This window comes from Myxocyprinus asiaticus, chromosome 26 (genome assembly GCF_019703515.2).
Source record: "Myxocyprinus asiaticus isolate MX2 ecotype Aquarium Trade chromosome 26, UBuf_Myxa_2, whole genome shotgun sequence".
In the NCBI taxonomy this organism is placed as follows: Eukaryota; Metazoa; Chordata; class Actinopteri; order Cypriniformes; family Catostomidae; genus Myxocyprinus; species Myxocyprinus asiaticus.
Window position 1 is genome coordinate 1488605 of NC_059369.1, and position 14569 is coordinate 1503173.

At 36.8% G+C, this 14569-nt stretch overlaps 1 protein-coding gene across 2 annotated transcripts in view; it reads right to left on the bottom strand.

Annotated features, from left to right (window-relative positions):
• The window catches only part of reln (reelin), a 238129-nt gene that overhangs the window by 156884 nt on the left and 66676 nt on the right, over positions 1–14569 (bottom strand). For both annotated transcript variants that reach the window (XM_051656669.1, XM_051656668.1), the window contains exon 3: positions 477–612. In XM_051656669.1, the coding sequence (XP_051512629.1) occupies positions 477–612 (136 nt within the window). The remainder of the gene's footprint in view (positions 1–476; positions 613–14569) is intronic.

Genomic DNA, 14569 nt, shown 5'->3' on the forward strand with positions numbered 1-14569 from the left:
TGCACTTTGATTTTATTAACTTCTACTGCAGAAATCAACCCTATATTCTTTTGCCGCCATGATTTGATTTTTCTTTAATGTTATTTTATACTCTGTTCTTCATGAATGTGCTTCATAAAAAAATATATAAAAAAAACATTTCTGATGCAAAGACAATGATCAATCCGTATCTGTTTGTCTCAGGATAGTATTAAGCCCTCCTGTTTGGGGAGGTGTGAGATTGTTTCATTTGAGTCAGTCAAATCATTTTCTGTGGCATTTCCAGGATTCTCTCTCATGTCGAGTCTGTTTTGCCTCATGCTGTCAGATGCTTTATTTCACAGTGTTTGAAATTTATTGATGTATATTTGACAGTTTGCACCTCTAGAACAACCTTATTATAAAATATCACTGAACATTAAGCTGCATGGACTAGTGCATTGAGATTTCGTTTTTGTAACATGTTCTTTGTTGTTGTTGTTGGATGAATGACTCACATGAAGTTGACGCAGCCTGTGCCTGGTGGAGGTGCAATCCAGATGAAGCTCAGGCTGGTGGACGGCAGGTGACTGACGTGAGATGCCACCACACTGCACACGAACTGAGTCCCATACTGTCTCTCTGACATTGCTCCTGAGAAAGAGAAAAAGACACATAAAGACAGATTTACTTGAGATGTGAGCTACTATTACTGAGATTGAAACTTCAAAACTGTCTTTGGAAATGCTATCTTGGTTTAAAACATATGAAACTGAACTGATCACATTCAACCGATAAATGCTGAAACATCAGGTCTTTGCCATTGAGATGCTCTACAAGGATTGCCATTTAAATTTATCAGTGTTTGACCAGACCACTGAAAACACAACATGATTACACAGGAAATCGACAAGTTGCTACTTAATGTTCTGGTATCCTGACATCGACCCCATTCTGTGCCATGTCCCAGTAGATGTTTTTGCATCAATTCATGTGTGTTTACCTTTTCCTTTGGCACTATGTATAGCATGTTGCAATATCTAGCCATCTCTGAAACATGGGTTCTGGTCTAACAGAAACCAGGAAGTGATTGCGTCAACCCAGTCTCACGAGAATTTGTCACAATGGTAGGGGGTGGCGAATTTGTACCAATTCGTTGAAGTTCATTCATATGAAATCATACGAGTAATAAACTCACCAATTTGAGACGCTTCCTTTGTGTTCTTGTAGTTTCCGATGTGGCGTTTGTGCCAGGAAAATCCAAAATGTTTTCATAATTGCACCCCTAAGCCAAACCCCATCCCTAAATCTAACCATAGAGTGAAAGACCTTACCCAACCCAGAGCGTAAACATAAGCATGATATTAATGTCAGTAGCCCTGATGATGTGTAATACAGAAGAAAGCGACACTTCAGGGTTCTAATGTTTGTGAAGCGAATGTGATAGGTTGATGTATAAATCCGATGGGGTTGTTGGTTTCTTGCTGGGCATCACTTTCTGTTCCTGTTGGCGCGTTGCTCAAGTTTGTGTTTGTAGCCTACCAGCCTGATTAGTATTTTCTATTTTTCTGTTAGCAGTATTTTAATCTTTAATCTCGACTATTTTATATATTTACTACATGTATCCATTTGTATGAATTATTGCATTGATCTTAAACCCCCGGTGCTCAGGAACCACAACACCTATGTAACAAGTAATGGCATCAGCACAAGTTATCGCTGCATGCACTGCATTCCACATGCTTATTAAAGCTTCATCTGTCAGCAGTGAGGAATTTACATGTGAAAAATTTAAAGAATTAGCAAGGCTGACTGGAGAAGATTAATGAGTTAGAGACACGCATACGAACGCTAGTGGAGGTCAGTGAGAAAGAGAATCCATCAGATATAGTTTGGGATGTGGGTAGTACAGCAAGAAACACACACACTTCGGTTTCGGCAGCAGAGCCCACGCAGCAGAGCATTTGGGTGACAACTCGGCAGCATTCCCGCACAGTAAAAGGACACCACTCTCCCGTTCCTGTTCCTGAGTTTCCAACAGGCTCTCCCCACTCAGTGATGCACCTACTGATTCTATTTTTAAGGAACATGGAAATAGAGACTCCAGCACCAATAATAAATGTTTCCCGTGGGCTAGGGCACCTGACATCAGATTAACAAGTGCTGGCTATTGCTAAACGTAGATTTCCTAACATTGTTATTCACGTCAGAATAACAATGTCTGGCTTCGCCAATCAGAGGTCACTAAAGACAACATTAAAGAGGTGTGAACTTGCAAAAAACATTTTAGACACTGTTTGTCTCATTAACTGGAGGTAGGACCCAAATGCAGTAATGAATCAATGGGCTTTTAAAAAAAAAAAAAAAACAAGAACAAACAACACTCCAGATGAAGAAAACAACAGAGATAAAGAATCTCTAAACAGAGTAACAAACATGAACAAACTGTAGTCTGGCCAATGCAAGACTGAATAAACTGAACATAAAAAATAAAAAAAAACCTATCTGGCAAACACATAAGGGTAGAAGGCACAATATAAAGGGGGGAGCACATATGTGGAACAGGTGAGACCAATTAACACAATCAGAAACAAACAAGGACTAGATGAGTGGGTATGGTTGAGGCAAACATACCAAGCCATGTGCTAAGATACAATACAAACACACACAAATGCACAAAAGACAGAATGGAGAGGACAGTCCAGACAGGATCATGACACTGTAATATGCTCTGGCCCCCTCGCTGCTCAATGCGGTGACAAGATTTATAGTAGATAATTGTTATTGAATGGCTGAATGTGTGAGTGGTGATGACCTGACCTGCTAAAGAGAGACGGACTCTATCCCTCCAAGGAAAGTGCCGCTCTCCTGTCTAGTAATTTGGCTCATAGTCTTAATAGTGTAAGTGTTTGATTAACCAGGGCCCAGATCAGGTAGCAGTCAGACTGTCTGCTAGCCACCTTGAGATGTCTCACAGGTCACATAAACTACAACACATAGAGACTGTGTCACCAAGATATCATATAGAGACTGTGTCTGTTCCCCAAACTACCAAACACAAAAGCTTCAGAAAGTCATATTTTTTTTTTTTTAATGGATTGATTGATGTAAAATTAGAAAAAAAAAAAGAAAAAAAAATGAAGATGAATATCTTATAAAGATAGGGCGATTAGATTACTTTCATCCAAAGCACTATTTATAATTTAATTATTACTGATCATAGTTTGGATACCCTCTGTTTGACTGAAACCTGGTTTAAACTGGATGAATATGCTAGTTTAAATAAGTCTACTCCCCCAGGTTATTGCTATAAACGAGCCTTATCTGAAGGGTTGACAATTTACAGGGATGTTTTTGGTGTTACTCAGAGGTCAGGATACAAATGTATTTTTTTGAAGTGATAATGCTTAATGTAATATCGTCTGATATAAATACAAAAAGTCGTCTTTTGCTCTTGCTACAGTATATAGACCACCTGGGCATTATTCTGATTTCCTTAGAGAATTTGCTGATTTTCTATAAGATCTAGTAGTTACTGCGGATAGAGATTTAAATGTTGGTAACTTCAACATACACATAGATAATGAAAATGATACACTAGGATTAGCATTTAGCGATATTCTTAACTCTTTTGGAAGCCCCTCACCATGGTACAATGATCACTCTTATGCTCTTCAGAGAGAACGCTCGGAAAATGGAAATGGTGTTTCACGTTGCATGGAAGGATAGTGTCTTTAGATACAGACAGGCTCTAAAGCTGCCAAGTCTATATATTTTAGCAAACTCAGAAAATAACCACAATAATCTTAGGTTTTTATTCAGTACTGTGGCTAAATTGACAAGGAACAAAGCTTTGAATGAACCAGATATTCCATCACAGCACAGTAGTAATGACTTTGTGAACTTCTTTACTCATAAAATTGAAACCATCAGAAGCAAAATTGGAATTATGCAACCGTCTGCCTCCATGATCAACATAAGTCCTTAGCTGTTATAGGTCAGGACAGCACATTCCAGACTACTTATTAAATTAAATTGCAGCCTCTTATGGTGTAATAATCACGTGACCACGTAGCAAACTACTTTTCCAGAAGTGAGAAACTACTGTCTAATAGACACAGTAACTGACACATTGATCCATCAAAATAAAGCTTGCTTTTAATAGACTCCTGAATTGAAGAAATTATGACAGAAATATTTTACTACTGCAGAAGTAAAAATGCAATATTCATTGTAATAATAACAATAAGTATTATTATTATTATTATTATATCAGGAATAATTATATGTGCTGTTGTACTGAATGTACTGTAAGTTTTTCATTTAAACTGTGATGCTCTGTTGTGCTTACGTTATTTGACCAAAAAATAACTAATATTTTCATTTGATTAATAGTCACCTTTTTAAAATTATGCCTTGTAAATTTAAATTCATTTTCTTTTAAGTAATAAAAGTTGTTTATGTATTGACTATTTAATTTTGCTAATTGAAACTTGTCACCGAAGTGGTGATTTGGCTAAAAAAAAAAAATTCTATGAGAGACAAACGTGTCTTCCGGATGGAGGTGCTTCCCGGCCTGAATCCCGAAAGCTGAATTCTTCATTGATCAGCATTAAAATCTAAGGACATTTTTGTCATACTGCAGACATTTGTACATTAAATACTAGGGATGTCCCGATACCATTTTTTGGAGAACGAGTACGAGTACCGATACTTCCTTTTCAGTACTTGCCGATACCGAAACCAGTTTTTTTTTTCTAATGTTAGTTTTCAGAAAAAAAAATAAAATAAATAAAAAATAAAAAAAAACCCTGTAGAAAATCAGAATTTTTTTAAATATAAAAATAATAACTGTAAATAAAACCAAGAGAGATGAACTGTTAACTTTACTGGTTTCAGCAATTGTAAATCAAATAAGATGTAAATGTTGTCTAGGAATTATTTTGCATAATTAAGGGGAAGAATCTTATTCATGACAAGAAGCGTTTCTGTATGTTAACATGTATGGCCCTGTGAAATCCATTTTCTTTTTTATTATTTCTTTCACAAATTCCATATTTAACAGTTTAATTCAATGTTATCATTAAAGGGTGTCTAAACAAATGAATTCAACAAAACTTTCATTAACTGAAAATAGAACAATTATCAGTAATTTTCAACACCATTTTTTTATTTATTTATTTATTTATTTTTTTTTTTACAGATAATCAAAATACAACTGTCAAATAAAGTGCTGCACAACAGAGCATCACAGATGTGAGGTATTGCTTAATATAATACAATTATTATTTTATTATTACTGTAAATAATACATAACTATACAGTTGTGATACATTTCTGTCATATTTTTGTCTATTAAAATGGAACTCTTATTTTGACGGAACTCTTATTTGTAAGATTTACCCAGCAATGTGGCTTCATGATCTCATGATTCACAACTGAGGAAGTGCAGATCATTGGTGACTGAGTGAATTTAAACTGCTAAAGGCAGTGATTTAATCAACTAACTGTATGTGCACATGCAGATTATATATGTATTTAATTAAATTGCAGCCTTTGCTGTTTAATAAGAACACTAGGACATATTGTGGATTTAATTTGTGCACTGTAAGCTTGTACGCAATGGCATTCATGTGTCAGATGGTATCGGTTTTTGGTATTGGAGCCTTTTTTTACAAGTAGGAGAGCCCAGTATCGGACCCGATTCCGATACCAGTATCAGTTTCTGGACATCCCTATTAAATACTGTGCTATATCTTTTTACTATAAGGATTGGTACTTGAAAAACAAATCTACCCCTGCAATCTCTGGAAAATTATTAAATAAAATGAAATAAAATAAAGTGTTATTTTGACTTTCCTTCTGGAATCGGATTAAATTTAATGAAATATTTATAGTAGCTCCACTGGTGAAACTGAGTTAAACAGTCATTTTAACTGGCAATCCAAGTAATAATGAGAACAAGTCTGCTCATAAAGCGTAATAAAATGGAACAAGCTAAAGTGATGTTTGAGCAATTTGAGGATCTCTTTTAATAAACTGTGGATGTTTCCAAAGTCACAATTATTACTGTGCCTTTGTGGCATTAGCTTGGTTTAGGTCCTATTTATCTGACCACTACAAGCTTAAGTTAAGTATGGAGTGCCACAGGGATCTGTTTGAGGGCCTCTACTTTTCTCCTTATATATGCTTCCCCTGGGAGATGTTATCAGGAACCATGGAATTCGTTTTCACTGTACTGCCAACGATACCCAACTTTAAACAGTATTTCCAGTGAATCAATTATATAAAATATTGGATGGCTAGAAATTTTCTTGTATTCAATTCTGATAAAACAGAGGTACTAATTATTGGACCAAAAACCTCTACAAATAAGCTGCTAAAATATAATTTGACTCTTGATGGATCTACTGATACGTCATCTACTACAGTGAAGAACTTGTGTGTTATGTTTGATAGCAATTTGAAAAACACATTTCCAATGTTTGTAGAACAGCATTCTTTCACCTCAACACATGCTCTCTGTTTCTGATGCCGAAAAACGTATTATTGCATTCATGACCTCAAGACTAGATTATTTTAATGAATTACAGGGAGGATATCCTGCAGGTTCAATAAATTAACTTAAATGTGTTCAGCATGCATTAGCTAGAGTGTTGACTAGACCAAGAAATATGATCATATCAGCCCCATTTTATCATCACTACATTGGCTACCTATTAAGTTTCGTATTTTAAAATTCTATTAATTACTTACAAAGTTTTTAATGGTCTAGCACCAAAGTACTTCAGCAATCTTCTAATCCATCACGTTCACTATGATCTAGTGTTGGGTTTGAGTCCACCTTAGTCGAGTCCGAGTCAAGTCAGAGTCTTTAAATAATCAAGTCCGAGTTGAGTCCAAGTCCAAAAGGGGCCGAGTCAGACTCAAGACCGAGTCCGTAACAGGCCGAGTCCGAGTCCAAATGAATCTGTTCTAGAATCTGAATTAAAATTGTAACCATAAACTCAACATCAGTATTTTAGGCTTATTTTAACCTTCACAACTAAGAAAAACAATTTGTCAGTATAAATGCAAAAAACAAATAATTAGTATCCTGCTGAACAAATTTCAAAGTGATTTCAGAATGAAAGCATATGCTTTAGGTGTATGAAGACACAACTGTCCTTCAAAACACTTCTTATTGCATTCTGTTAACATTTCAATTATTTGTTGGTTTTTCCATCCAATCAAACATAGACTAAAGAAACTGAAAGCTGCATCAGTCATTACAACCAGAGTTATTATTATTTCAAATTTTAATATAGTGTTTTTTCTACTTCATTTTCAATTTGTCCATTCAATTTAGTTTAGTTTTATTTAAAATTATGGGTGAAATACATTTAATGTAATTAATTAAATACATTTAATGTGTTTAATACATTTAATAAATGGTCATATTAAAACATTTAATAATGACCAAAAAATTAAATACAACAACATAAAATAAAAACAGAAAAGATCCGATACCATTAAAAAAATTTTTTACGTGTATACTACAGTACTACAATTCACACTTTTCAGTCCTCCTGCTGTGTCCAGGTGTAGCCTACTTCCCTAAAGTCAAGATCAAACTCACCTTGGGCTGACGTGTTGCTCTTTTCACATTATATTTAGTATGGATAATAGGTGAATAGAGACTTCTCCCCTCACTTGTGTTCTTTATTGTATTTTCTGAATTTTTTGCCATTTAAATGCAAGTGCCAGCTTTACAGGTATCACACAGAGGTTGCGCTACAAATATGTGATGGACTGAGTTGCATAATTTCCATCATGGTCTATTTCATCCATCATATTAGTTTAAATGTCCCTAATACATAGTCAGTTTGATTTTGTCTAGATATAGTCATCATTTTCAGTTATAAATGATTTTGCATAGTAAGCGTGAGTCTGATAAAACATTTGTTCTATTTAATAATTTGCAGAGTTGGGGATTGTACTTTTTAAAGTGTACTTATGTTATTCATATTTCTGGATGAGAGTTGCAGAGCACGTCTATCTATCTATTTCCCGCACACATATAATACTTTGAAAGAGTGCGCGCTGCTGCTCTCAGCTAGAATAATCACACGTAAGGACATATACGTGTGAAAACTAATGCGCAATATAATATATCAAATACACAGAATGTATGATAGTACTAACTGTAGAGAGCACATTAATATGAAGACAAAGCCAAATGCCAGACATTTAGAGGCAATTATGAAATCCCAGCCAGATGCTTTTTTCAGGTCTGAAAAAGAGGACATGTCTGGGGAAAAGAGGACATACGTTCACCCTATGTTACGTTATTTGTTTGTTTGTTTGTTTGTTTGTTTTTCATTGCATCACAAATGCCATGGACTCGGCCGGACTCTGAAAAAAATCCCAAGTCCAAAAGGCTCGAGTCCGAGTCAAGTCTGAGTAAAAATGCATCCGAGTCTGTGACAAGTCCAATTCCATTAAAATTGGACTCGTGACTCGGACTCGAGTCCAAGTACGAACTCGAGTACCCCAACTCTAATTTCATTGTAATCATTTGTGCAGCTTTCATGGATATCACACTGGTCTCTCAGAGGTCAAGGTATGCAGGTTTTTAAAGTGTTTTAGATGATTTTTCCTGCTCATGCGAGCTCATTTAATACAATGAGCAACAATTTTCAGCGCGAGAGTGAATTTGCACTGTATTTACAGATGTTTAAACTATATTTAACTGCGTATAATGCTGAATATAATGGTAATAATACTAAGGGTCCTGATTTTTGATAGTCCTGATTAATTAAACTATTAATATTTCTATTTTGGTGTCACCATTGCCCTCTGCTGGCCTGTTATTATATTTTTTTTTTTTGTCTCACTTCATCCCTGATGGATCATCATACAATGAACAGTACTTTTTGTTAATTTTTACAAATAAATGAAAGGAACTGTTTTGCATATGTCCTGAAAGTAATAATAATAATAATAATAATAATAATAAATTAAAATGTAACTTTTAATGACTCAGGCTTTGTAAAAAAACTTGTGAGAGTAAAGAATCGTGAATTCAGTACTGTAAATGGAACCAAATCTGTACGGCCTTTTTTTTTTCTGTTTTAAAAAAAGTATATCATATTTTAATAAAATACAGGAATTGATTTTTTTTATCTGATTAATCGAAGAAATAATCGAAGATTAACCTATTATTAAAATAATTGTTAGTTGCAGCCCTAGACAAAAGACTCAAGGCATTCACCTAATTTATCCCTCATCTCATAGTTATGCAGCATTAGTCAGTTCTGTCAAAACTGGAAACTCTTCTCATAGTCTATAAATCTGCTTTAAATTTAATGACATCAATGCTAATATTATACTATTTGTTTTCCTGTTTTATCCTTGGATACATATCTCGAAGTTACCAGACCATGTCAGATCCAGCTCCAGTCCGGCCCGATGTCCTACTTCCACCGCAATGTCTCGCTGAGTGATGACTACTAATTGCAGTCTGTGCTAGCAAAAACATCACTTCACTCTACTATGATGGACATCACAAACTGCTGCCAAGCCCAACCGTAAGACATGGGATACTTCACTGACCCCTACCTGAACCTTGGACCTAGGATGGCTGCCACAAGCTTCCAGCCGGACTGCGATGCATTTCTTTGTCCTCTGCCTGCATCATCTTGGTATCATAATAGTATTGACTATACTCTTTTAAAATGGACTACATATTGTAGACATTAAATGAATGCCAACTAAAGCCTTCATCAGCCAACTAACAAAGGATAATGCATCTATGTGCACTTTTGCAATTAATTCAGGATGGTCTTCAAATACACTTTAATCTCAAAATCTCAGATTAAAGTAATTAATCTGACAGTTCATAATAAATCCTTTAGTTCATTATACTATATTCATGCTGTTTAGCCAGAGGGAAACTGCCTTCTCCAGTGAGCCTGGTTTCTCCTAAGGTTATTTTTCACCATTAACTAACATCTTATGGAGGTTTGTTTTCCTTGCCACAGTCACCTTTGGCTTTCTCACTAGGGGCCTTAAGACAAAAAAAAATGTATAAGGCATAATCAACAAGCACATTATTCAGTAAAATCACACAGCGTCTTTTTCTGTTACAGCATGATTTTCTTTAAAGTTGCTTTGAAACAATGTGTGTTGTGAAAAGTGCTATACAAATTTTAAAAAATGACAACTCAAACGGATGAAGTCATAAGATGTAAGTACAAACTCACCACCTTGAAGTATTGTGATGAATTCTCATGAGACTTTGTTGGAATGAGTTCACATAAATAATGATGAGTGCGATTTGAATGTTGCATTTTCCCTCTTAGATTACATTTTCACTTCACTGACAGTTAGGTTTAGGGTTGAGGTTTGGGTTAGGGTGTATGGTTTATATCATTCGCATACTGTATCTGTTGACTGCATGACATCATTTACAACTAAAAACAACGAATTTTCTGCCAATCTGTGGAATTTTCACAGTACCCTGGTGTCCTGGCCAAATTCCCCCCATTGGCCCTTCTCAATCATGGCCTCCTAATAATCCCCATCCATTAATTGGCTCTAACACTCCACTCTCTCCTCTCCACCAATAGCTGGTGTGTGGTGAACATACTGGTGCACTATGGCTGCTGTTGCATTATCCAGGTGGATGCTGCGCATGGGTGGTGGTTGAGGAGAGTCCCCTGTTCTCTGTGTAAAAGCGCTTTGAGTGTAGTGTCAGAAAAGAGCTATAAGTGTCAAATTAATTCATTCAAAATATGTAAATATGAGTTGTTTATCTTTTATCAAAGCAAGTCGGTTTTAAATGTTTCATATAATATTCATATAATATCATCATGAAAATAGAATAAATGATGGCTCTGAGTACCTCCCAGCCATGATCACACAGGAGAGGTCCAGGTAACCACAAATCATGAAATTCTTCTACGCAAATGAGCAGTACCGAAACACAGCTCACGAAAGTGTTCTTCTGCAAATTGCTTGCAATTTTAAGTTTCAACCACGATGTCACTAGAGAGCACAAAGTGCACCTTTAAAGACAATAAATTTAAAAGCAATTTGGGATGTTTGCTTAGTTTGTATATTTGAGAAGTAAGCAATATTAATATGGTGGTTGGCTTTGGGAAATGAGGAATTATTGAGACCCATGATGTATGAGTGGGATATGATTTGGGAAATGTCTTGAATGTGCAGTTGGGCTCCTTGTATGTTTTCTAAGACTATCTCTTGCTCATTCAGATAATATTCTACATAAATACTGCTGCATTCAATAAATGTTGCATTCATACTAGGGCTGTCAATTAATTCATTTTTTGAATCAAATTAAATGATGTGCCTTTTATTCGAATTAATCACATATTAAAACAATACGTATATAATCATTAAAATAATTATAAATACATTACAAAATAAATATAATAATTAAAACACATTACATCATATATTGCACATTAATTGTGGCAGCTTCTTGACAAAACAAAAAGTGGCAAAATAGTGTTTGTTTAACAGTATTTCCATATCACTGAACATAACCCTATTATTTGCCTAATTCCATCTGCACTATTTATTTATTTATTTTGGTGCATTAGACAGATGTTTTTGGAGTGTCTTACTTTGGCTGTGTTTTTAGGATCCAGTGAAACACAGTCTCGAGACCCCTGTGTTCTGTTGTGTTCAGTCTAGCTGTCTTTGACTGCAAGAGCAAGTCATCTGTGGAAGACTCCATGGGGGGTGGAGCCATGAGAGGCTCGAGGGGCTGAGCCATGGAAGGCAGAGCCCTGAGAGGCTCAAGGGGCTGAGCCATGGAAGGCGGAGCCCTGAGAGTAGCCGAAGACTCGAAGGGTCAGGGTGGAGCCAATGGCAGGGAGGACGAAGGTGGTGCTGGAGGCTCGGAGGAGCAAGGCGGAACTGGGGGATCGGAAGACTGAGGTGGAGCCGGTGGGACTGAGGACCAAGGTAGAGCCGTAGGGAAGGAGGTCCCCGGTGGAGCTGACAGATCGGAGGAACAAGGCGCAGCCAGAGGATCGGAGAGCCAAAACGGAGCCAGGTGACCGACAGACCAAGGAGGAGCCGGAGGGACGAGGGACCCCGGCAAAGCCGACAGGCTGAAGGACCGCAGTAGGCGTTGCTGTGACATGGCATGGAGCAGGCTGAGGCGTTGCTGTGACGTGGCATGGAGCAGGCTGAGGTGTTGCTGTGACATGGTATGGAGCAAAAGATGGTGCTAGCTCAGCGACCATGATGAGGAACTCTGGCTTGGTGGCACTCTGGCTCGGTGGCGGCCATGTCGTGGAACTCTGGCTTGGCGGCGGCCGTGTCGTGGAATGCTGGCTCGGCGGCGGCCGTGTCGTGGAACGCTGGCTCGGCGGCGGCCATGTCATGGAACGCTGGCTCGGCGGCCATGACATGAAACTCTGGCTCGGCATCCGCCTCCCCCACAGTGAACGTGGAACCAATGATCTATAGGGCGAGGTCGATATATTGAGCTAGGCTGAGGGAACTGCAACCACCAGGCATCAAGGAGGAGATCAGCTCACTTAACCCCACCCTAAAAATGTCCTTGAGGGCAACCATATTAAAATCCACCTGGATGGCCAGAGCGCAAAAGTCCTCTACGTACTCCTCCAGGGGACGATTCCCCTGACGTAGCCATATGAGTCGAACTGCTGGGTTCATAGTTCGGTCAAGTATTCTGTAACAATGCTGGCACTGGCAATGATGATGATGATGACGTGAAGAAGTGCAGTTTATTTACAAAATGAGAACCAATAACCCTGACTACAAAACAAAACATGAACATAGACTAGACTAGACTTGACCATGGCTTGACTACAAAGTTACATTCACATTCATTCAATACTTGACCAAGACACAATGGAAAACATGAGGCTTAAATACATGGACATGGGAGAACATAAACCAATGAACAAACAGAACTCACAACAAACTAATTAAACAATAAACCAATGAAAACATGACACATGAACATGGAGGGAAAACATGAAATCACATGACAAGGGAACAGGAACTAAACTTTTCAAAATAAAAGACACGAATCAACAAAATACACATGATAGTATCCTGACTAACGAAATTTATTGCAAGCAAAATTTAAATCGCAAATATTATTAGATAGATTTTTCCAGGTATTATAGACCTCCTTGGAAGATTCATATGAAAAATTATGATTTTTGAATGTCTGTTCGGGAGATGTTCATTTCAGTCATGCTGCAGTTAAAATTAGGCTTGCTTGAGCATTAAGTGTCGTTTCAAGTTCTGGCTTTCGTGCATGGAAGTGTTTTTAAAATGTCAATTGGTATTACTAGTTAGCTGCGACATAATGTATGATGCCCAAAGACATATGGTGTCTTATTCATTGTGAAACTGTGTTTTCTTAATGGCATGAATCACACTGAAGCACTAGACTTTAAATGCATGGCCCACCACTGGAAGAAACATTAAGCTGGTATATCAAGCTTGAATTGTTCTGATGTAGGTTCATTCCTTATTATGTAATTTACGTATGGTTCGGGCTATGCTTAATTGCATTATTTTGTTTTACGCATTATTTTTCATATGATTAATCACACTAAATTAAAAGGTTAAATCAACAGCCCTAATTCATACATTGAATTTGAAACCATTTTACATACAGTAAAATATCTACTTTTTGAGCCATTGTGTGTGTTATTTCAATGTTGCACAGTTAAATGTTTTTTATTGCACTAAAAATTGGTCAGAAAAAAGCAATGCTCTCCTACATTTCTAATCACTTGACTATAACTGTGCTTATTTCCATAGGTGATGCAAGCAGCAGAGGGTGGCAATAGAGAGACAATGTACAGTTTTTGGACCTTAATAAGGAATACTGTACATATTTAACAATATTGACATTTCTTGTCATTTCAGCCCTACAGTTTGGTCAAAAACTACTAGAGCACACAATACTTTATATTGATAACATTAATGACCAAGCATTCCTTTAATTTCTAAAAATTCAAGCATCACATTTATTACATTTTTAAGAAAAAAGAAAAAGAAAAAGTAATACACAAGAAAGTGAAAAGTAATTATTTCCATGTCATTTATGATGTTCAGGTTAAATTTATCTCATAGGACTGAAATAATGGCACCAGTCTTAGCAAAACCACAAATAATGATATGCACTTCCTTTCACATGCAGATAGACGAGCCGTCTCTCATGATTAATGATAGTTAAACGCCCTGAGAACCTCCACAGCCCACCCACACTTCAGCTGAAAGAAAGTTATCGTGTCCTTTCTCACACTACACACTCAGCAAAAGGCAATATTTGATCGATATTTTCCACTTGTTCCAACTCTGTTCAATAGCCTTGTGTGAAATTTCCACTCCAAATGGCCTCTAAAATGAGAGGATAGATGATTTGGCGCAGAGCAGATGGGCACGGGGTGGCACAGACTGGCACACATGATGCACACTGCTGCTCATTAAAATGCATATTCATAAATTCAACTCAACACATATTAGTACGATAAAACACAATCTGACTCATTTCTGTTAACTGCGGGATTGTCACTATGAAGTCAATGATACTTCATCTGAATTTACTATT